Below are 25,553 nucleotides of genomic sequence, written 5' to 3' on the forward strand. Positions count from 1 at the left end.
TATTTCCTTTGTCTGAAGCCCAGCTAATAGGCGCAGCAGAGCGGATTGCCACGCCTCAGCTGTTTTACTCACTGGGGCTGCAATAGAAGGTAGGTTTTAGAGCTGTTTTCAAATGCACTGCATGCACATGCACTCATCAAACGGGTTGTTACACAAGTTGAATCCCACCACTGAATAAGAAAGATGGTAAAAATGGGCTGTCGTCTTAAATGGGATTATCTTTATAGTTATGATGACATCATCCTGCATTTTCCTAATAAATTATAAAAAGGGTGACTGTTTTCTTCTGCATATCCAGATGATGTTCCATCTTAGGAACTTCAGAAGTTGATCACAATTGTTCAGGCATGCAGAGGATTTCAATTTGGCTATAGAATGAGATGTGCAGTTTGGCCCTACCTTTTCTCCCCTGACTTCCACAGATTTAGCTGGCATTCAAAGAAGACATAGTAATTCTTATTTGCTTGAATATGCATATGTTCTCCTGATAATGTGGTACTGTTTTATTAAGGAGCTGAACTCAATGGAGAGATATATGCATACTTAGTGATGTGAGCTCATTTCCCCTTTCAGAAACTCATCTGAAGGTATGGAATTCAGGAAGAATAAAGGGCAGAAATATACATACATCTCCCTTTTCCACCTATGTATATGCTTGATTTATATAACTGATTGCTTGAAAAGAGCTTATGTAAGATTTTTTAAGCCCCACATCCACTGTTATCTGCTAGCAGCTGTCTGAAAAGCAGCCATTAAGATCTCTAACTTTTAAATGAAGAGCCTTTTGCATTTTTAGTACACAAAATAAGTGTTCAGGTATTGATTTAGTATGCAAAAAAGTGCTTCATTTCAGCCATCACTAGTTTCAATAACGGTTTAATCATTTTCTTTATCCAATCTCTCCCAAATCCCCATGGAAGAGAAATGGATACTGTGTATACTTAATTCCATTTTGACATTATATTCTGAACACTATTGGCTATTTTATGCAATTTTTTGTAACAGTCTTCCTAGAAAATATCTAAGGAATTAAATATTATCCTTTCTTCAGAGATTGACTGAACTGATATATAACTGAAAGAACAGATGTTCACTCCAAAACAGCTTCTTTTCTCCAAACAATCAGGAGAAATAGTTCTCTTGGAATGGTTCTACAATAAGGTTTGCTTATTGTATAGTCACTGAGTAATGTGTAGGCTTAGTTTTGCTTGTACTGTAATCCCATAAACTGATGGAAAGCTAGCAATAAAATAAATTACTTTGGACTATTATAATGCATAGCCTGTGGGTGCTTCTTTAAAGTCATATTGGAAGATAGTACGCTAAAACAAACAATGACTTCTATAAAATCATTAAAATGTTTATTCAACATTATCTTGGTCTAGTAAATATATTTATTATTTTCCAAAAAATGCTTTTTCAAGAGTTAGGGTTGAAGAAGCTTCTTGGATGAGAAGTGAAACATCTTCAAAGGAAAAAAAAAAACAAAGTCTAGTTGCCTCTTGAAAAAGCATCTTTGGGACAACCATGATGACTGAGAATCTACTTAGATATTTATTTATTTGTGTAATTATTCATAGCTTTCCCACTTCTAGATGGTTGCAGTAGAGTAGAAAACCAGTCATTAGCAGAAGTGAAATTAAGACTACTTTTAAGAAAGTAACTTCAGTAACAGGAGAGGGACACATATTTCAAAAATCATGTCCATTAATCTTCTGAATATTTTAAATAGTGGATTATCTAGTTACATAGCTACTAATCATGGCAACTATTTGCAATCAAAACTAATAAAATTCAGTATTTAGAACTGTCAGAAAAAGCAATTAATTGGCTACTATGGGAAACAAGATAGTAGATGGGATAAGTTTTTTTTTCATGTGATCCAAGTATATTCTTCTTACAGGTTTTTAAAACTAAACTTAAGTGGATACAATCAATTAAAACTAAATGAACAATCGCTTGAAGAGATATTTGAAACCTTAAATGAAAGTAGTGAAAACAACTCTATTGAATTCTTCATCTTGCTAATGAAGATTTCTGGGAACTTCAAATATGTATCTGGCTTTGTAGGGCAAATAGGGCAAAATTTGCAATTTTATTAGCACATAAGTGTGTTTAAAAACAATTTAACAGAACTACAGCTGTCAATAGATATATATTATGTAATCAACATAAGTAATGATGACAGCGAAGAACAGAATGCGAACACAATATTCTCACATACAAAAATGTAAGAAAAGGAAGTACAGTACAGAAGACAAACAGTTTATTTGCAACTCAGATATGAGTTACACATCTTCAAAAACCTTTTGAGTGGTGGAAAACAGAAGCCCCTTGATGATAGCCCAGTTGATTCATTAGGCTCATCTTCCATTACAACAGCTGAATTTCATTGCCAAACAAACAATTGGTTCTTTTCATCTTCTGCTGAAATGCAATCCTGAATCAAAATAGTTGTCCTACATTTTGTATCAAAAGAGATCTGTTGTAAGAATTGAAATGAGCACAAAACACTGCAAAGATGAGGATTTCACCTGAACTAGTGCCTTTGTGGTACAAATCTGATATAAGTTAAGGCACAAGATATTGTCATTTGATTCTTCCTTTTTTCTGAATGAAATGGCTAGCAGTACATCAATATGAGGCAAAAGTAATTCCATCCTGTTATTTTAAAAATGATTATACACTATTTTTAAAATCACACGTTCAGTTGAATTCTAGTTACAAATTTAAGGACACAAGCAACATCCATTTCTATCTCCTGGAGATGTAAAAGAATTGGATTTCTGCAGGTTATTTTTTAACCAACGAACAGATGACTTGAACCAAACATTCTACACTATTATAGTGATTTAAAGATTTATGTATACAAATCAACAAGCCAGTTTTACATCTGCTGTGACTTTACAAAAGAAAATGTCCTCAACCCCTGAGGATCTATATTTTTATCAAAAATTATAGCTGTGATTTATCATTTTCTTCCAGAATATTTTTATTCAAAAAAAACTTTCCCAGATTAACACAAGGTCTTGGAATATCCTTGTGGTCTGCTCTCCAATAACTACCCAGGTCCAACACTGCTTAACTTTTCAATATTAGCCAACTTTGGCTTTCTGTTTTCATGTAGATTAATAGTAACTTGATTTGAAAAGCAGAGCAACATGGTATTAGCATATTAAATCTGATTTTAAAGTATCTGGATTCATGAGATTAGCAATTATCTGCAATTCTTTAAAGCCATTTAGTATGTTCTCAAAGCTGCACAAATATTCTTTACAGCACTAGCAAGTATTATCCAGTGGTGCTAATTTCATCTTTGTTAATATTTGATCATTTGTGATGTAAACATAAAAATCAAAATTTATATAATTGGCATAGGAAATTACTAACTGAAATATCTTTATATTAAATTTGGTATTATATACATTGATGTTATTCATTTCAGGAAGCAAATGATTATCAGTTATTATATTTAAGATATTTTTCTGATTTGTCATTATTTTATAAATGTTATTGAGGATTTGCAGAACATTTTTGGCTAGTAAGCCAAAAGCATACAGTTGAAGCATCAAACTGTGGGTCTGCTTTAGTTATTAAGATCTAAATGAGTGACTAGATCAGTAAGATAATGCTAGTTGTGATTAGAGAAATAATAATTTATAATAAAAAAAATCCTGAGCATAATGAATTGTATAGTCTGAATTTTTGCTCACTTTCCTGAATAATTTTCACTGAGAAATGATCTAGGGCTAAAACATTTAGGGGGGAAATATGATAAAAATCTCCATAATTCTACTACTATTAAAATATATTTAAGTGGTTGCTTACCTAAATGTTTCCCCATATTTTGTTTTAAACCTACTACATGCAGACAACAGGTAAAGAGAAAACTACCATTTCTTCAAAAAACAAAAGAATTACAGAAAAATTCAGTAATGCAATTATTTCTTATGTTTTGAAGTGATACAACAACTACGTCATTCAGTTTTTCTGGCATGCATAGAAAGCATATAATGTAATCAAGGTAATCAATGTATTAACCTCCCAAATGAATGAGTATCAAATTGGCATCAAAGTAAAGATCCTTCTACAATAGCTGCACCTCAAGTCCTCACAATGCCTTAAGGATTTTAGAAGTCTTAGCAAAATGGGAAGGTTGAGTTCTGAATGCTGTTTCACAGTTGATTCTATGCTGTTCCATAGAAAACTAGGTTTCCTTAAGGTGAAATTCTCCAAGAGAAAGAAGTTCTACCTAGACCCATTTAGCTCCTCATAGCTGTTCCATCTAGAATATCTGAGGAACAATAACAGAGTTTACAGCAGCATTTTAATTTGCTGTAATTTCCAAGTAGCCAGTTGCAGAGAGTACTAATATATAGAACAAGTATACGTGTCAAGAAATTAAAAATATTCATTGTGAAGCTATGGGCATCAAAATTGTGTGGAAGACTTATTCTGATTACAATCTAAAACACATCAGAGTTTAATCAAGTTTTTTTTACATTATTGAAATGCCTCTATTTTCTTTGAAACTCTGAATTATTATTATACATTTAAAATAAGGCACATTATTCCAAAATTAAAGAAACTATAAATTCTTGAGTTCTGCAAAAAGTATGGAGGAGAAATAATGACATCATTGATATAATTACTTTTTGAAATAGAACATGACCTCATGATAGATTGATTATGTCCCAGGAAAATCATTAAAAACATATGTGGTATACAGTGCAATATACTAAAAGGTGCCTCATGTTACTGGCTGATACATACCCAACCCTTCAGATTCAAAGAGACAAGTATCATCCACTCCCACATCTCTGCACCAAGATAGGAAATTTGCTGTATTGTCCCGTGCAAAAAAAGACCCAGATGGAGCATTGGCTTTGCAGGGAATTTTTCTCACTGGCATTTTCTGTAACACAAAGAGAAAGATCGTTATGAATGGTGGCCCATCTTTGTATACAATGGCGACTCATACAAAGGCACAACCTGTGGACAGCTAGTTTAGTCCATGAAAATGATCCAAGAACTTGATAGCCTAATCATATTTTACAACTCTATGAAAAGACTGAAATAGTTTGAAGCAATATAGAACAAGGCTACATAAAGGCTGAAAGTATGCAAAGAAGGCAAAAGTTTTAAATCAAATAGAACACAAGATCAGAATGTAGGTATAGAGATAGTAACAGTCTGGAACATTAAAGCTCGGCAAGACAAATTCTAGCTTTCTAGAAACTTATAAACAACTAATTTGTAGACATCTAACTTTCACACAACAGAGATAAGCAATCAGATATCGGATGATCAGCATAGACATAGAAGAAGCTTGTCACTGAAAAATTTAACAAGAGTAGACAAGGGCATGTAAACCAAAAACTATCTTACAATTCTGTGAGGAAAATTTTCAACATTTTTCAATGGTTGGGCCAACAATCCAAGCCACCAGTGAAGACAAAACATAATGTTTTCTCAGCCTTGCAGTCAATATAAACAGAAATTCTTTTCAAATGTGAAAATAAATAAAAATGAAAAATTAACAAATAACCCAAAAGAGAAGATGACTCTTTTTGCAACCATGGGACAATTTGTGCATTGACTCCTCTTCTCTGCCATCTTACCCACCCTTTGGGTCATCTACATCAGAGATTCTAAATCATATTTTCCCTCCTAGTCATCTTCTAAGCCTTATTTACTTCTGTCACTTCTAAAAATATGACAGGCTGCAGGGAACATATGGCCCATACTGAAAACTACTGATATGAACAAAAGATGATATTTTGCACCATTTTATTGTGATGTAAAGGCTACCTAAATGGTTTTTTTTGCAACCCACCAAGTAGGGGATGCAGGAAATACAATGATTGATGCAGGCATTACAATAATTGATGAGTGTCAATCATGCATGAATCATGCTTTGTATTTCTCCCTCCCTCTCTCTCTGTACACGGCTTCCCCTGTAACAATAAATGTTGCATCATAGAGCAGTGCATATTTTGAAAGCTTTGCTTCTTTGAGTATTCAAACAAGTCACTTCATTGAAGCTGTTCCTTGAAGTCACTTCCCTTCCCTTGAAAACAAAATGACTATGTCATTTTGATTAGCTATGCTTTGACAAATAAACTTTTGACATATGCTTCAGAGAATACAGCACTCTCTTTTTCCAATATATCTCATCCAAGCTTTGGTGAGCCACCTTAAGTAAAGGCATTACTTTACTTTTTCCAGCATGTTCTTCATGCTGGAAAAAGCTTGAGAAGGTTTTTAACCAAGTATAGTTTATGTCAGGGGTGAAATCCAGCAGGTTCTGACAGGTTCTGGAGAACCAGTAGCAGAAATTTTGAGTAGTTTGGAGAACAGCAAATGTACCTCTGGTTGGCCCCAGAGTGGGGTGGGAATGGAGATTTTGCAGTATCCTTCCCCTGCCATGCCCACCAAACCACTCCCACAGAAATGGTAGTAAAAAAATTGAATTTCATCACTCGTTTATGTGCAGCCTCTTCTCCTGGCTTTGGAGGCAGTACTCAAGAAATTTCTGGTCAACATTAAGTGCTTCATCAGAGCATTATACTTTTTTCAGTGAAGAAAACTACTTTGCCACTGTGGTACAAATATCTTTGATGAAGCAAATCTTAATTGTTCTGCACAGGCCTCTTGTACCATATTTGGATTTTGGTCTTCTATCTGGTTTACCTCAATACCACAACAATCTTGCAGAGTGCCCCTTATCTTCTTACTTTCTTTCTGGATTATATCAATTAAAACTATTTTCCTTTTTCTGGAACCCATAACACAGCTCTCTTTTTTAAACAACCATTCACTGGAAAATTAAGTGACTATTATTATAACATAATTAATTTGTTATTCTTCAAGTCCAAAATTCTTTTTTGACAAAAAAATGCCCATAACCCATATAATCCTATGCACACTTTTTTAAATTCAAAAATGTTTTCAACTATATTTCCTTCCACTGAGGTATGCTTAGGCTTTGAGAAGGATGCCTGAGTCATTGGTCACACAATTATGCATGTTCAAGAGAAAAAGCTGGAGATGACTGGAATAAATTTAATTTAATAATGAAAGTGAATTAATTATTCTCCATAATTCTCTACTTCTATCACCTGAAAAATGGCAAAAATTGGAGAAACTCAGGCATAAATGTCTGCAGAGAAACCAATGAGAACAATGAAGATATGTATGTCATGGCACCAAATAAGTCATGGCAACTGATATGACTTATGTTCTTTGTGAAAAGAAATCATGACTGAGGTGCCATAATTTTTAAAATCATTCTTATTTGTTTTAGATTCTACTGGAATGTTAAGATTATACTGAAAAGATTTCAGCAACAACATAACATCTCCTGGTTCAGGTTGTGCAGTCTTATAGTTGTTACCTAGGTTTGTTAATATTAGACATGCATACGAAGTATAACATGAACATATGGGTCCAAAACAATATGCCTAATCTTCTATGCAGAAACAAATCAAGTCTTCAAAAATAAAATATCAGTACATTCCCTATAAATCACAGAACAACTACTCATGCAAGGCTGGAGATTTAAAGGATATAGAGAATAAGCAATCAAGTCAAGAATTTATCAAAATGACTAATACATGCATTGTGACCATGCAAGCTTAATCCTTGATGAACTTTTGTCTGACATTATTATGCAAAAAAAAAAAAAAAGCTTTGCCTCATGATATTGTGATGTACATTTCAGCAGTTGCTCCCTCTTAATCCCTCATGGACACAAATGAACATTCTTAGGAACATTTCTACAAATAGAAAAATGTCCATATTTATGTGGGACACCAAGATTAAATGAATTTGTTTGTGACAAGGTACATATGTTCATATCCAGATGCAACAATAATACGCACACATTCAAAATTTTCTCATCTGTGAGAAAGTTGGGCTAAAAATAAATGGGTTATAATATTCTGTTTCTCTATTAAAATGATTTATGGAGTATCTGCTTCTGTTCTGGAGCTGGATATTAAATTCAAGATTGTTTTTAAGCCAAGTCCTGGGAAGTACAAATGATGTCTGCAAAACCTTCCAGCTTTGAGTCCAGACATAATTGCATGTAGGGGAAAAAACCCAAACAAACAGCCTTATACAAATTCTTGGCAATATTACAAAACAGTCATGGGGAAGGGAGCACACACAAGCAACACAGAATTGACTGAGTTACATTTAACTGTAATTACTGGAAAACTAACTGTATCTGATGTACGATTCCAGTAAAGAAAATTATTTCAAGTAATGAAATCACTTTGGGAGCAGTGAGGATTTTGCTATAAAGTCTCAAGCCATGTATTAACTCTGTTTAGGCCATTTGACTCAAAACTAGATTTTGATATTTTATTTGCATTCCACATCATAGTGCTCAGGCCTACATGGACTTGTATATGGATTGCAGTCCATATAAACATATTGGGAGGATCACTCTCCCTGGGATGTTCCACAGAAGCAACAGATTAATATTCAATGGCAATCATGTCAGGTGAAGCAGCTGGGATGGAAAAGGATCTAAGAGCCAAGTATCCCCATTTTCCTACTAACTCCCATTCAGTTTTTGGCTTTCTGCTTATCAGAATCATGGAAGCCTATCAGGAGTAAAGGAGGAATAGATATGGAAACTAAGCTTTTCTGGATAACAAAGCATTTACCCTTTTTGTTTTAAATTGATTAGGTACCATCAAATCAGTGTCAATTCTTAGCAAGCACACAGATTTTCTGCATGTTGATTTGTTCCTAGCCTGATCTTCAATGTCTTTCAACGCTGTACCACCTTCATATAAATGAGTTCATCCACCTCGCTGCGGGTCGTCCTCTTCTCTTTCCTTTCACCTAGAACATTCTCCAGAAAGCTAGATCTTCACATAATGTGTTTGAAGTAGGATAATTTGAACTTGATCGTTTATGCATCGTGAGAATTCGAGTCAACTTATTCAATGGTCCTTTGATTTGCTTTGTGGCTGTCCACAGCATTCTCAAGAATCTTCTCTAGCACCAAAGTTTAAAAATATCGTTACCAGTGGTGAAATTCAATTTTTTTTACTACCGGTTCTGTGGGCATAACTTGGTGGGCGTGGCAGGGGAAAGGATACTGCAAAATCCCCATTCCCTCCCCACTCCTGGGGGAAGGATATTGCAAAATATCCATTCCCACCCAGCTCTGGGGCCAGCCAGAGGTGGCATTTGCCGGTTCTCCAAACTACTCAAAATTTCCACTACCAGTTCTCTGGAACCCAGAGGTGGGTTCCTACCAGTTTGCACCTATTCAGTAGAACCGGTTCGTCAAATCTACCGAACCGGTTAGAAGAAGTTCCACCAGTGGACCCGGAAAGCAGGCCACACCTACAGAAGAGGTTCCAAAAAATTTTGAAACCCACCACTGGTCCTTGGATATGATTATTCTACACTATCATGCTCATATTTATAAAACTCAGTGCCTCTGTAAAAGTTAACGATGACTACTGCATTTGTGGTGCAATCAGAACATTGCGTGTGTTGACGTTGTTTTAACGCAAACCAAAGATGCCTTTTAAAAAACAAGTTTACATCATATTCTTATGCATGCCAATGCTGTTTGTGAGGTAATTTAAGGTGGTTCTGACAAGTGTCGTCGGCATCTTCATATCCGGTCACATGGGCGGCAAGCCACTCCCATCCGGTCACATGGGCAGCAAGCCACTCCCACAAAGGAGGCCACACCCACAGAGTAGGTTCGAACAATTTTTGAAACCCACCACTGCTAGAACCTGTTAGAATCTGCTGAATTTCACCTCTGGTCAATACTTTTCCTATTCTGCTTCTTCAATTTTCACTTCCATGGGGTGTCAGAGGAACTACCATGGCTTGCACTGTGCTTTTTGTCAGTATAGATGATATCACAGCATCTGAATTTCTTTTCCAGAGCTTTCATGATTGTTTTACCAAGTACTAGTCAATGGCATTTTTCTTGACTGTTCACTCCTTTACTGTTGATGGTTAATTGTAAAAGGCAGAAGCACTAAAGTATCTTTCTACTACACAGTGATACCCATTTCCTGAGTCTTTCCCCAGAGCTGACATGTTGATATATATTTAAGTCCAATTGCAGGCAGTATCTGCTACCAAAAAAATAAAATAAAAATCTATGCAATTTAACAGAAAAGAAGGCAAAAGATTAAAATGTCTCTTCTTATCCACAGTCAGGTGTTCATTTGAACTATGTTACTTTGGCATAAAAAATGAAAAAAGACATAGCTATTATGGCTTTAAAATAATGGCAATCTCAAAGTTTAGATTAAATTCTTACTGAAGAAAATGGGAGAAATATTTACAGTTACTTGTTACCTAATACATTTACAAACACTTACACATAACTAAAATCTCCATTTTTATTATTCTCCTGCTAGAAGTAAATTCCAACTCTGAAATATAAGACTTATTTAACAAATATTTGATGTTAGATATTTTATTAGATAAAATCCAACTGCTTTTTAAAAATGACTTGAAATTCTTCAGTGTTTGGAACAGATTGTCCTGACCTAATTAGGTTTCCATATGGCAAAAGTGACTTTTGTTGACATAGCAGTGTATATCCACAGTTAGCCTAAAACAGCAGGGCACACAACTACCCGTATCAAATATCAACAACCACCCCCCCCCACCACCACCACTCCCCACTTTCAGTCTTGTTGATGTGCATGCAAGCAGTTTAAGTCAGGATGTGAAAGTGAGAGTGAAACAGATGATGTCAGCCTGGAAAAATGTGGCCAGGTTCATGCTTACACCCCAAGAGAGGCTATGGATATATGAAATCATATGGAAAAAGAAATAAATTGATATAATTTTTCCAAATGAGGCTCCATCATTCTATTTTACAAACAGATACTCAAAGCATATTTTAAGATCTTTAGAAAGGAAAAAGGAACTTTATTTTCCTTCCTTCCTTCCTCTTTCTTTCTTTCTTTTCTTTTTCTCTCTCTCTCTTTCTTTCTTTCTATCTGCTTTTCCTTTCTTTCTTTTTCCTCACAATTAAATAAACCTAAAAGAGAGAGAGCTACAGTGGCAGCTCCAAGGGAAAGAATCCTGATGGGCTAAATCATTTCAGTAATCTTTTCTATCCATTGTAGCCATCATTTATACATGCATATAATCCACTGACTTCTCAGACCTTCAAAAACAAAATCAAAAAAGACTCCTCTGTCTGGAGAAGCTATCATTTTCATTCTGTAAATTCCCTCCTAGATTCTTCCTTTATGAGTTGCTCAGTGCTCCTGGGAAAAGCACATGAAGGAGAATTTCTTGGACTGCTCTGTTTCAGATTGCAACTGCTGGAATATCATTTTTATTCCCTTTCCCCCCAAGAGGAAAAATATCCTCGACACACTAGAAGCCTAGTATATCCAGCAACGGCTGGCTTCTTCCCAGAACCACATTCTTCTTCGAGAGAGAGGCTGCTTGCCCGCAGGACTTCAAACTTAAGAGCCCGTCTATGCAGACAGTAGCGGTTCCTCTCAAGAAAAAAAAAACGGCTTTGGGATATGGTTCACTGTGATTTAAGGTGAATGAATATTCAAAACGAAACATACAAAAGCAAATATGTAGGGATATGATTTTACACTGAAACAACAACCATCCAGCAGTCTTTTCTAACTGATGAACTCCAGGCTGCAATTCCCATCACTGCCAATGAGCAGATGTCTTTTTTTTAAAAAAAAAATGCAGTTTGTTCAATCAGGTAAAAATAAATTGAAAAACCATCTAGGTCCATGACATTATGCTTGACTGGAAATGGATTCCTACAATCCAAATTTATGGGGATTTGAAGACATACACAGATTAAGGCAAATTAATGGCGGGGTGGAAACTATTGAAATCATGATAGAATTTGACATGTTTAAGGAAGGGAGAAACGGGCTCTTGCTGTCACTTTGCAGAGCAATGCAGTCCTCTAATTTCAAAGTAAAGTGGTCTTGTTGCTTTACCTTGGTCTACTTCAGAGTCATTCTCAGCATTTTCCCACAAACTCAGTATGAATTAGAAGAACTCTCCTTTAACTCCATGGCCCAAATCAATCTGTGGGAGTAAATGAATATAGAATAGAATAGAATAGAATAGGATTGAATAGAATAGAATTGAATAGAAGCAGGGCAGAGCATAACAGAACAGAACAGAATAGAATAGAATAACAGAGTTGGAAGGGATCTTGGAGGTCTTCTAGTCCAACCCTCTGCTCAGGCAGGAAACCCTACAACATTTCAAATAAATGGCTGCCCAATCTCTTCCTAAAAACTTCCAGTGTTGGAGAATTCACAACTTCTGGAGGCAAGTTGTTCCGCTGATTAATTGTCCTAACTGTCAGGAAATTTGTCCTTAGTTCTAACTTGCTTCTCTCCTTGATTAGTTTCCACCCATTGCTTCTTGTCCTACCCTCAGGTGCTTTGGAGAATAGCTTGACTCCCTCTTCTTTGTGGCAGCATTATTTGCTCTGCATGAATATAATAACCATGGGTTCAGCTCATATGTTCAGACCAAGCCAGACAAAAACATAACCACATCTTCTCTGGATCCTGTTTTATCTGTCAATGTTTTCGAAGAATGCATGATAGCTACCAACAGTAAAATGCTACAGCCAGGTTCTTAATCAACCAGATCTGGTTATTCAACCCTAGTGTGGCAGCAGTTACCTCATGTACCAGTTATTTTCAGGAGTAATTCAAAGTACTGTTCATGCTCTATAAAACTGTGCATAACTTTATATCTGGTTTTTTAAACACATTCCTCCAGGTGAGTCTGTTCTGAGTTTTAATGTCTTCAAGAAAACCTTTCATTTTGTTCTGCCAACTTCTGAAGCACATTTGGCAGAAATTGAAATGAGTCTGTCTGTGGCTATTCTAGAAGGAATTTTAGGAGCCGGGATGATTTTCTAACCATCCCAAATAACTCTCCACCAAAAGGTAAACATGCATTTGTTCAGATAGGTCCTTGGTGGCAAAGCTAATGCACTGGAATGGCTGTAAAGATAAAGAAAATGTGTGCAGACTTTGCTACAATTACAATTACGTATATCATTTCACCTTTCTGCTTTGCCTTTCATATGTTTTTTTTCCTTTTTATTGCTCCTTGATTGCACTTTATTCTCTTTGTATTTGTACACACCAATAGTGGAAACTCAGAAACAGATTAAACAAATATACACAGGGATTTTATGCTATTGAAATAAAATCGTATGCCTCCTCCCCAACCTTACCATACCCTATTGTAAAATTATATTTTTTCAGTGCATCTACTATATACAAGTCAGATGTGTTAGCAGAAACCAATTTTCTTTTTCATCTCTGGCATATGGTATTTGAATGACCTCAAACAAACTATGAATAAATGGATAAGAAAAAATGGGGTTCTTGGGACAAAAACAGTAGGCACGCTGGTGTGCTAATGCACACCCCTTACAGAGCTCTTAGGAATGATTTGAGGTCAATAGTAGATAGTCTAAAGTTAAACTTTTGGAGGTTTGGGGAAGAAACCACTGAGTCAGGGTCCAGGCATTGACCACTCTGTTGCTGAAGTCGTATTTTCTGCAATTGAGTTTGGTATGGTTTACCTTAAGTTTGTATCTATTGTGTGCTCATGTATTGTTGTGGTTGAAACTAAAGTAGTCATTGACAGGTAGAACACTGTAGTAGATAATTTTATCTACTACACTTAGGCCAAACCTATTTGATACTTAGATATATTTGACACATACCATATTAAATCTATTTTTTCAATAATCTCCTACATAACTTATCATCAAAAGGTTGAACTATATACATGTATAACCTACTCTACTTAAATATCAAATGAGAACCCTATTCTCTAGAACGGGTAACCTGGCACTATTTCTATTGTTTTAATGGCAGGATTGGATGGATGAATGGATGGATGGATGGATGGATTTTTGTTATGGAAAGAAGAAGTCACTGCTTGTCATTTCATTCTGATTAACTCAGCTTGACTATCAAGCTAAACAGTGATTTGAAAACAGAGTTTCTTATAAACTGCTGATTCACTGGAAGGAAAATGGGAAAAAAAGAAAAAAATATTTGGGAACTGAAATTAATGAGGGAAACAGGAAAAAAACAAAAACTACACTGCATTTAATGGAGTTTGGAATGGAATTACAGTTTAACTACTATGTTATGCAGCAAAACTGAAGGGACATCAGTGACCAAATTCCTTATTCATTCATTATTCATTTTCCCCAAGGGAAGGAAGGAAGGAAGGAAGGAAGGAAGGAAGGAAGGAAGGAAGGAAGGAAGGAAGGAAGGAAGGAAGGAGAGAGACTTGGACTGGTTCCTTTTTTTCCCTTTCAACTCATATTGTTGCATCAACAAATGCAGCATGAAAAAAGATCCCACTGGACTGGGCCAAAGGCTTTTCCTATCTGTATTCTTACAGAGACATTTACTGTGAAACCCAAGTGCAAGACATGGGCACAAGATTATTCTGATACGGAATTTCAAAGATACAGTAGTACTGCTTTGTTCCAGGATACCACGTTCAATTGATCAAGGTAAAGCCCCCTTCTAAATATAAGCAATTTCTCTTTTCAATACTGGATCATTATCACCCCAAGTATAAGTTTTCAATAGTTAAATAGCCCAGGGTTAAGAAATATTTTTCTTTTGGTTATGAATTCCCATTATATGTATGAATCCAAAAGTTAATGTTTAAAAAGAGGAATGAATATATATATATATATATATATATATATATATATATATATATATATATATATATATATATATATATATATATATATATTCATATATATATATTCATATATATATATTCATATATATAGATGTGTGTGTGTGTTTTTGTGTGTTTTTGTGTTTTATTTGTGCTGACAAATAAATAAAGGGAGACTAGTATAGATCTATTTCAAGCTATTTAGCTCTCATCAGCTAGCCATACCCTTAGTGGGATTCGAACCTGTGCTGTATTGCATCACACACACACACACACACACACACACACACACACACACACACACATATATATATATATATATATATATATATATATATATATATATAAAGTCACAAACCCTGGTGTGCCCCAATTATGGGAGGAAGCTAACTACTTCCATTCTCTGTCAATCGGCTCGTCACAAGACTCCATCACGACAGAAACCCAATATTTTTACTGTTGCCTTTGTTATATTTGTGTTTTATTTGTGCTGATAAATATTTATTTATCAGCACAAATAAAACATTATATATATTATATACATTATATACATTTTAAAATGTAACAAAAAGGCAACAGTAAAAATATTGGGTTTCTGCCTGGATGGTCTCTTGTGACGAGCCGAAGGACAGAGAATGGAAGTAGTGATCTTCCTCCCATATTTGGGCATACCAGGGGTTGTAAAAAAAGTCTAATATATATATATATATAATTATAAAATAAAATTATATATAATTTTATTTTATTTTATTTTATTTATTTGTCTTGTATGCCGCCCACTCCCGGAGGACTCCGGGCGGCTCACAAAAGACAAGGAAAAGGGGGAAACTAGACAAAGACAACATATTAAAAATAAAGCCAACATTCACAATTTCCATGGAGGTAGATGTTTCTCAGACACCCCGGCCTGCTGGAACAGCCAGGACTTGGTGGCTTTGCGGAAGGCCGGGAGGGTAGTAAGGGTCCAGATCTCGACAGGGAGCTCGTTCCAGAGGGCCGGAGCTGCAACAGAGAAGGCTCTCCCCCGGGGAGTCGCCAGCCGACATTGGCTGGCAGATGGAATCCGGAGGAGACCTAACCTGTGAGATCTAATTGGTCTGAGAGAGGTAATCGGCAGGAGGCGGTCTCTCAGGTACCCAGGTCCGATGCCATGTAGGGCTTTATAGGTAGCGACCAGCACCTTGAAGCGGATTCGGAGACTAATGGGTAGCCAGTGCAGCTCGCAGAGGATAGGTATAACGTGGGTGTACCTTGGTGCACCCACAATCGCTCGCACGGCTGCATTCTGGACTAACTGGAGTCTTCGAACACTCTTCAAGGGCAGCCCCATGTAGAGCGCATTACAATAATCCAGTCTTGAGGTCACAAGGGCATGAGTGACTGTCTGAAGGGCCTCCTGATCCAGGTAGGGTCGCAATTGGTGCACCAGGCGAACCTGGGCAAAGGTCCCCTGGTCACAGCCAACAGATGGTGTTCTAAAGTCAGCTGTGGATCCAGGAGGACTCCCAAATTGTGAACCCCCTCTGAGGGGCGTATAATTTCACCCCCCAGCCTGAGAGATGGAATAGTTAGCCAATCTTTGGGAGGGAACATCAGAAGCCACTTGGTCTTGTCTGGATTGAGTGCCAACTTGTTTTCTCCCATCCAGACCCTGACAGCCTCCAGGCACTGGCACATCACTTCTACTGCTTCGCTGAGTTGGCACGGGGCAGATAGATACAACTGCGTATCTTCTGCATATTGGTGGTACTTAATCCCGTGCCGGCGTATGATCTCACCCATCAGCTTCATGTAGATGTTAAATAGGAGGGGGGACAGGACCGAACCCTGCGGCACCCCATAACTGAGGGGCCTTGGGGTCGATCTCTGCCCTCCAACCAACACCGACTGCGACCTGTCCGAGAGGTAGGAGGAGAACCACCGTAAAATGGTGCCTCCCACCCGCACCTCTCGCAACTGTCGCAGAAGGATACCATGGTCGATGGTATCGAAGGCCGCTGAGAGGTCAAGAAGCACAAGGATAGAGGGGTGACCCCTATCCCTGGCCCTCCAGAGATCATCAATCAGCGTGACCAAAGCAGTTTCCATGCTGTAACCAGGCCTGAAACCAGACTGAAAGGAGTCTAGATAATCGGCTTCATCCAAGGACCGTCGGAGTTGCGAGGCCACCACTTTCTCAACAACCTTCCCTACAAAGGGAAGGTTGGAGACTGGATGATAGTTGCTCAAAATGGCTGGGTCCAGAGACGGTTTCTTCAGGAGGGGTCTCACCACTGCATCCTTTAGGAGGGGCAGGAAGATTCCCTCCTGGAGAGAGGTGTTCACAATCGTCTGGATCCAGCCGCGTGTCACCTCCCTGCTGGTGGAGACCAGCCAGGAGGGACACGGGACCAGTATACAGGTGGAGGCACTCACCGCTCCCATGGCCTTGTCCACTTCATCAGGAGAAGCCTGTTGAAACTCAATCCATAAAGTATGCTCAAGACCCTCCCCCGATACCTTGGCTGGTATTGTGCAATTGGAGTCCAGCTCTGTCTGAATCTGAGCGACTTTATCCATCAAATACTGAACAAATTCCTCAGCTCTACCTTGTAGAGGGTCACCCGCATCCCTCCCTTTCAAGAGGGAGCGGGTTATTCTAAACAAGGTGGCTGGGCGCGATTCGGCGGATGCATTAAGGGCGGCAAAATGCGAACGTTTCGCCGCCCGTATTGCCACGAGATAGGCTCTAATAAAGGCTCTCATCAGTGCTCGGTCTGACTCAGATTTACTGGCCCTCCAGCGGTGCTCTAGGCATCTCTTTTGGCGCTTCATCTCCCGGAGTTCCTCGGTGAACCAATATATATATCTGTGTCTAATATATTCCTCTGTTGTGTCCTTTTAGAATCATACATTCCTAAAATACAAGCAATCTTAGATACTAGAGTGCATAACTTTACGAATTCTGGAATTCTTAAACAAGTTCCAGAATATTACCAGTACTAATAAACAGCTAATACCTTTGGTCAATTCTTAATATATGATGGTTTGCACCAGGAGTTTTGTTTTGTAAGATTAGATATTTTATAAAGCTAATTGAATGGTGATAGAGGATAATAGATGATAAACAAAGCCAGAAATACTATTTTTTTTAACAAAATCCCACATTGTAAATTGGCTAAAAAGTGAGTTTTTAAAGTTGGTAGAAAACTATTTTAGTAACATTCTATTAACTTTAAAAGATTCTTTAGATGTACATGGTAGAGAACCACCATCAATTATTCCATTACTCCAATCTTGTAAACTATAACCATTCTTTTCAAAGAACCAACCTTTGACTCTCACTTATTAAAATTGCAGAAAGTAAAATCTGACTAATAATAATAAAAAAATTATGTGCATATTCCCAGCAGCAGTTGGGAGCACATGGAATGTGTTTCCATATTCAACTTATCTTCTTTGGTTTCGCCTTATTTCTTAATGGATAGTCTTATGATAGGTAGTTGTCCAAAAATTACCTCCAGTCCCCTCTCTCCTGCAAAATTAGTTCCAAATGGTGCTTTACCTTTTAGGAGCCAGCTGGCAACCCCAGGACAGCAATTTAGATAATATAAAAGTGTATGTATTCATGTGCCTATGTGTAGATAGACAAGATAGATAGGTTTTGCTGACATTTATGAAATTGCCAGATATTCAGAGAAGTTGATGCTGTCACTCAAAATGTTCACTGGGAATTTCAGTCTTGATTTGTCTGAAATTTAATTTGACATTATTCTAAAACATTTCATTTCTCTTCCTCTTCTGTGATAAAGCTTAATTTTTTTTTCTGTAATTCTTCCAATCAGAGACCACAAAGTAACTTCTGAGATCTGGGGAATACAAAGCTGGATAAGTCTTGGTTTTTTTCCCCTCCCTTTAATGGCTCCATGATTTAAAAAACATGCTGGAATGTTAACAGAGGGAGTCAAATTTCCAAAATCAACCTTAACTAAATGAAATTCAGAAACACAGCTTTTTATTGTGCACCGTTTTGATAAGAAAGCTGAGATACTTACAAAAACAAATACATAAATGCACTTCATACCCTTTGCTCTTATGTTACTTATTCAGATAAGTTCTTAGCTCTTTTTTTAGAATAGTAAAACTGATATGATTGGAGTCAAACATTCAGGAAGTCCCTATATTACATCTATGATTTCTTCTCTGGGAAATATAATGATTGTGTGTAAAATGATAAGCATAATATAAAAAGTCAGGAAAACAAAGCATTAAGAAATCAGCACATTGATAGATACATAATCAACACTTGTTTTACTATTGGTTATTGTTATTTTTCCAAAGTATTGTAGTACTTCATCAGCAGTGAAAGCAGTGTTAATACAAACCCTGTCCATTTTGTCTTCAGAATCATGTGAGGAAGGTTAACCTAAGATAGTGATGGCTAACCTTTTTCTGACCGAGTGCCCAAAGCATGTGCACACGAACCCCCAAAATGCAATGCATGTGTGGCCCCCCACATATGCCCCACCCCCATGTATGCACGGCAGAGACCCAAAGACCAGTTGGCTGGTGGGAGGCACATGTATATGAGCAATGGCGCTGAGCTGGGGCGATGGCTCACATGCCCACAGAGAAGACACTGCGTGCCACCACTGGCACATGTGCCATTGGTTTTCCATCACAGACCTAAGAGATTGGCCTCAACTAACCCAGAAAGCTTTGTGGCTGAGGGGCCACATGTTTTTCAACCTTCATTCATGGCTTTAATTGTTAATTGGGTTACTTTTTTATCTTAATTGCATAATACATTTTAGAAGGCAAGCAGATAAGATGGCAAATGTCACACAGTTTTTCCTGCAAAGTGGTTTTCCCCAGCCTTCCTTTTAAATGTTTTCACTCCCTAGTTATGACAATGTAGCTTTAACATTATTCAGTGTTCTGCCATCTAACCAAGTCTTATTTTACTGAATTTCAAACCCAAAAACTGAACAGGTCTCAAAAGAAATAAGTTGTAGGCAAGGTTTAGAATTATCCACTTTTAAATTAATTGATTGAATAAATCCTCTTCTGCGCTAAATCTGGAATCTTGAACCCCAGACTACCTAGCCTAATACATTACCCTGTATCTAACAGATTAAAAGTGATAAAATGCAATCAATCACTTTGGGACTCAATAGTAAAGAGGATGATTGTCTACTGATACAATATATGGTTGTAGACCTGTGCCTGGCTTTGAACATGATAAAATTGGTAATAATGTTTTTGTTTTTCATTGTCCCAGGCAAAATAGCCAAAGGCACCAAGAAGCTTCTTTGTAAAGTGAGGTGCAAATAAATCAACCCATTACATCAAATACATTTGTGAAGCATTTTGTTTCAGGCTTAAAATTCATTACAGAAATTTCAGGTAGTTAAAGGAGATCAATATCCCTCAGAACGAACAAACACAATCTGTCTGCCTAAGATCTTTTTTTGCAATGTATTCTATGAATAAAAACAAAATCTGGAGAATGAAGAATGCATCACCAAGATAATATACTGGATAGCTCTAACTTCATAATTTTCAATTTAAAAATCTGATTGGCTCCTCAGAACTGATGTAGTTACTTAGTTCTGTCTTGGTCCATTAACCACTTAATTTTAAGTATAATTTCTTAGGATTTTCTATAAAGGTAAACCTAGACATACATTTATGTCCAGAGCTGTGGCACCATGAATAATTTCTAGACTCCTTATGCTCACAGTCTCACATTACAACCCTCTAAGCTATTACAAAGTTATTGGGCAATTTTAAAGTACTTAAGACTAACATGACAATGATATATTATCATGTCTCCAGTCAAGCTAGAATGGCATCACCTGCTTTCTGTAATTAAAACAATACATGGTATTTCCTTTTCCTTAATGCAGAACAGGTAATTCCACTCTAAAAAATTTTCAACTGTAGTAAAAAATCAAGTAAACACAAAACCAAGCAAATTTATCATTAAGGGGAGGAACCGTATCCACATACCTGTAGAAAAATCAAATGAGTCTGGAGATGATTACCAGTAGTGAAAAACTTAATTTGTAGCTAAGGGTCTTTTTACTCATCACCAAGGCAGTTTAGCCAGTTTTATTCACTCAGTAGAATACTGGAACAATTGCTTTCCTGTAGCTTAAGTGATATTGTCTAGCACAGGGGTGTCAAACTCAATTTTATTGAGGGCCGCATCAGGGTCGTGTTTGACCTTGGGAGACTGAGATGCATGGGAAAGGCATGGCCAGTGTGGGTGTGCCCAATATAGGTGTGGCCAGTCTGATGTCACTTGTGCCAAGGGGACCTGTGGTGACCAAGTGTTATGGCAGGAGTTTCCTCAGACCCTCCTTTACTCCCATTATAATTTTCCTTCCTTTTCTTCTTTTTCCTTCCATTTTCATTCTCCTTTCTTCTTCCTTTTCTCTTTCCTTATTTTTCTTTCTTTGCTCTCTTCCCATATTTCCTTCTTTTTTTTGTCTTTCCTCTTTCCCTTGTTGGATGCTCAAATGCAAAAGGAGAAACATCTCTCCTTTTGTTTTGTTCTTAGTTTGCTTTGCTAGCCACCTGCCAGTAAAAACAGAGCTCGAGGGGGCTGCATGCAGGCCTCCCAGACCCTGTTTTGGGCTGTGATGGCCTCCTGCAGGGCCAGATTTTCCAGGCTAACTAGGCTTCAGCCTAGGGCCTCAAGATCAAGAGGGGCCTACATTCAAATTGTTAGCAAAATTAAAATTACACTATTCTAAAAACAGTGAACACTAAAACACTGAACCGAAAATAAGGAGAAATTCTATGCATATTACTAATAAACAAACATAAAAATGTATTGGTTAAGATCGTTCCAGCGCCGCGGCAGTTGGGGAGCCCGCCCACGTTCCAGGCACCGGCGGTTGGGCGAGAGGCGCAGCCACTCCCAGTAGCCGCCCCGTCGACACGGAGCCCACCAGCGACCAGGCAGGTGAGGGCGAGGGGGCCGAGCTGGGCAGCTGAGCACAGCAGGGGAGGCGGCTGTCCTCGCTGCCTTGCTGCAGAGCAGAGCTGCCCTCCGTCGGGAGGCCAGCTATATATATTGATATATATTGATATATATCACAGTAATGATGTATTTTATTGTCTCTCATGTAATTTACAAACTTAAAAATGGGAGGTGAAAGGGCCTCATAAGTGGAATAGCCTAGGGCCTCTTTTCATCTAAATCCGGCCCTGCCTGCAGTCCTCTGCCGGCAAAAATGGAGCTCAGGGAGGGGCATGCATGTGTTCACTGGCAGAGGCACCGCGGGCCAGTCATTTTCTGTTTCCAGGGCAGCCCCGTGAGCCAGAACTAAGCACGCTGTGGGCCAGATCTAGCCCGCGGGCCTTGAGTGTGACACCCCTGGTCTAGTAGCAAAGAAAGAACAAGAGATGGATAGATTCAGTTGCAAAGGACAATGGTAAATTGAGAAATAGATTGTCCTGTACCTATTTCTTCTTATGCACATTTTAATCTTAGATGACTTGTTCAAAGAGGTGGCATTGAGTGAACTCTTTGGCATTTGAAATATGGAATCCTATACTGTGCTGCAGTATTTTACATCTCCTGTTTCATATGAACAATTTGCTTCTGGATCACAGCTGAACCTTGTTTGTTCCGTCTTGTAGTTGCAGCTAGAGAAGTGCAAAAGTTTCATTCTGAACAGGATGTTCATAAAACATCCTGTTCTGGATGCAAGTCCTGATCTGAATACCAAATACATGGAGTTCAAAACATTCACTCACACACAGACACACACACACACACACACACACACCAAGGCAGCCTGTTTCATGCTCAAAATAACACATCTGAATTCAAATGAAAAATTGGCACATCCATGGTTATATTTAACTTGCCTGTAGGTGATCTGTTATCAGATGTTTCATGGGAACAAATTTCTGTTTTGCAGCAAATGAACCATTTTTGTAGGGATTACTGGGGACAATTCCCCTGTTAATTTCTCCACCACCCCTTATCAGCAATTTTGTTCATTTTAATCCATCACCTCCTACATAGGAATCACTGATTGCTATTTCCTCCTATTATAATAATCTTAATGAAGTTTGCGGAGTGAGAAAGTAAACATTCCTCTCTGGGAGTCGAGTTTGGGCAAGATCTCATAAACTTTGCTCTATTCTTTTTCTTCAATAAATGAAAATGAAATGATGGAGATGATATTGTTGGTGACTGCCTGTCCAGTGTTGGAATTCAATTTGTTTGCAATAGCACTGCCTACCTATAAAAGGAGGATCTTCACATCTTAGGGAGTACTCATTAAAGCTTTCCCTAGCACTTTTTTTGCATTGTTTTGGCTAGCCAAGTTACTCATACTGTAGAAAGTTACATGTAGTCCTCAACTTGTGACTGTTTAAAGTTATAATAGATATCCCCAGGGATAATTACCATGTTTCCCCAAAAATAAGACTGCTCTTATATTAATCATTGCTTCAAAAGACTTATTAGGGCTTATTTTTCAGTTAGGTCTTATTTTCAGGGAAATGCAATACTAAATGTGTCTATGCGGCTGATGATCTTAACTGGGGCTTATTATGGGGGTAGGGCTTATATTACGAGCATCCTAAAAATCACATTAGGGCTTCTTTTCTGGTTGGGTCTTATTTTCAGAAAAACACGATATGGACCTTCCCCCAGTCGCATGAACACACTTCAAGTACTCAGCAATTGAGCTACATTTCCAGCAGTTTGCAGCATCTCCCAATCATATGAGTGTTTTACAATGGTTTTGCTGAAAACTGTAATTTACTTTTGGTTTTGGAGTGGATTTTTTTTTTTTTTTTTGCAAAATTGCTCCCATGGCACATCATTGGTTTGCTTAATGGCCATGGCATTTGCTTGGCCACTGCACTGCATCATCTATCCCTCATGTCCTGGAACAAACTAAACAAATGTACGGTGTTGTTAAAAGTGACATTGAAACAGACACCACTTCGAATTAACCTTTGATCTTTGAGCTACTTAATCAAGTGGCATAGCATAGGTGGTCCTCAACTTAGTTCATTCAGTAACCGTTCAAAGTTACAACAGCACTGAAAGAAGTGATTTATAACTTTTTTACACTTGTGACTATTGCAGTGTGCCCATAGTTACCTGGCAACTGACTCATATTTATGATGAGCCACAGTGGTGCAGTGGTTAGAGTGCAGTATTGCAGGCTACTTCTGCTGATCACTGGCTAGATTTGGCAGATCAAATCTCACCAGGCTCAAGGTTGACTTAGCCTTCCATCCATCTGAGGTGGGTAAAATGAGGATCCAGACTGTTGGGGGCAAGAGGCTGACTCTGTAAATCGCTTAGAGCGAGCTGGAAAACACTATGAAGCGGTATATAAGTCTAAGTGCTATTGCTATTGCTATGATGGTCGCAGTGTCCCGGGCTCATGTGACCACCTCTTGTGACCTTCTAACAAGCAAAGTTAATGGGGGAGCCAAATTCACTTAACCATGTTATAACTAAACAATTACAGTGATTCACTTATTAACTGTGGCACAAAAGGTCTCAAAATGGGGCAAAATTCATTTAACAAATGTTTCACTTAGCAACAAAAAAATTAGGCTCAATTGTAGTCATAGATCAAGGACTACCTGTATGGATTTTTTAAACCATTTTTGGTTGGCCAACGTCTGGCCTGCCTTTCTACTACAGGCGAAAGGCAATGTTCATTATTAGCTCGTTTTCACGTTTCTCCTCCAAAAAAGCAAAGTGGTTGGGCTGAGAGAAAGTGAACGGCTCAAAATTACTAAGTGTCCATTCATGGCTCAGAATGGATCGGAAATTGAATCTCCAGATTAATAATTCATTGTTAGTTATTAAAACGACAGTATTTCAAGAAATATATACAATTTAAGAATCCAGCAAAACAGTCTTATTAAACACAAGTATTTTATTTCAGTTCGATGGTTTCCATTGCTGACATGTCCCTCTGTTTCTATGCACATGTTCTTGTGCTTGATTACTTCAAAGTATCAATGTTCCTTCCTATCTGCTACTCCAACCCTTTCACAAAGTTCTGCATATATAATTTCATCTAGTTTCTTTCTTCCCCAAGGATTGAAATCATTCCAAATAACAGTTAGATTTCCATGTGTTCTTCACGGAACTATATTCATGAATTTGCAATGACCCCTCCAGAAATGTTGCACAGACAAAAGTGTAGAAACACATGCAAAATTCTGCACACTACTTAACTTTTCTTATTTCGCTGAATTCACTGAAATCACTTAAGATTTTTTCCCTTAACAAAAATGTGCCACACTGACATACACACAGACACACAGACACGTATGTTTGTGTGTGTGTGTGTGTGTGTGTGTGTGTGTGTGTGTGTGTGTGTGTAACTGTCTGTAAATTACCAGGTCATTTGCAAATCTTCCATCTGGACAAATCACTTATACATTACTTGCATAACTATGTATTTATAGAGAGAAATAGAAGAAACTTCAGCTAAGTGAGGATAAATCTCACAAATGAAAGGAAATATATGTGTCCCAGGATAATGTTGCAGGATCCTAATCTGGGTTGGTCACCAGAATGAGAGGTTTAGTCTTCTGAGTTTTCAGATTTGTACTGTAGGCCAACCTTCTCTCTATGGTAGAATAGATTTATTTAATCAACTGGCTAAATAGTGTAAATTAAACATCTGCCCATTCTACCTAATTATGCAGGCTTCATTATCAACATCAGTTCTTTCCTCATCACCATCACTTCCAATAATTGTATAATATTTTCTCACTCTTAAAGGCTTCTTTCATTTCTGTAATGTAACTGTCAACCATCCAAATGTAAATCATGTGAC

General features: G+C 37.6%; 1 protein-coding gene across 1 annotated transcript in view; it reads right to left on the minus strand.

The window, feature by feature from the left end:
* GAS2 (growth arrest specific 2) overlaps positions 1–25,553 on the minus strand; it is a 126,773-nt gene that overhangs the window by 51,382 nt on the left and 49,838 nt on the right. Inside the window, exon 4 of the mRNA XM_087721399.1 lies at positions 4,774–4,915. Coding sequence (XP_087577525.1) covers positions 4,774–4,915 — 142 coding nt within the window. The remainder of the gene's footprint in view (positions 1–4,773; positions 4,916–25,553) is intronic.

The sequence above is a fragment of the Thamnophis sirtalis genome, unplaced genomic scaffold (genome assembly GCF_051295495.1).
Source record: "Thamnophis sirtalis isolate CommonGarterSnake01/CBP01778 unplaced genomic scaffold, rThaSir2_p1.2 scaffold_1, whole genome shotgun sequence".
NCBI classification, from domain to species: domain Eukaryota; kingdom Metazoa; phylum Chordata; class Lepidosauria; order Squamata; family Natricidae; genus Thamnophis; species Thamnophis sirtalis.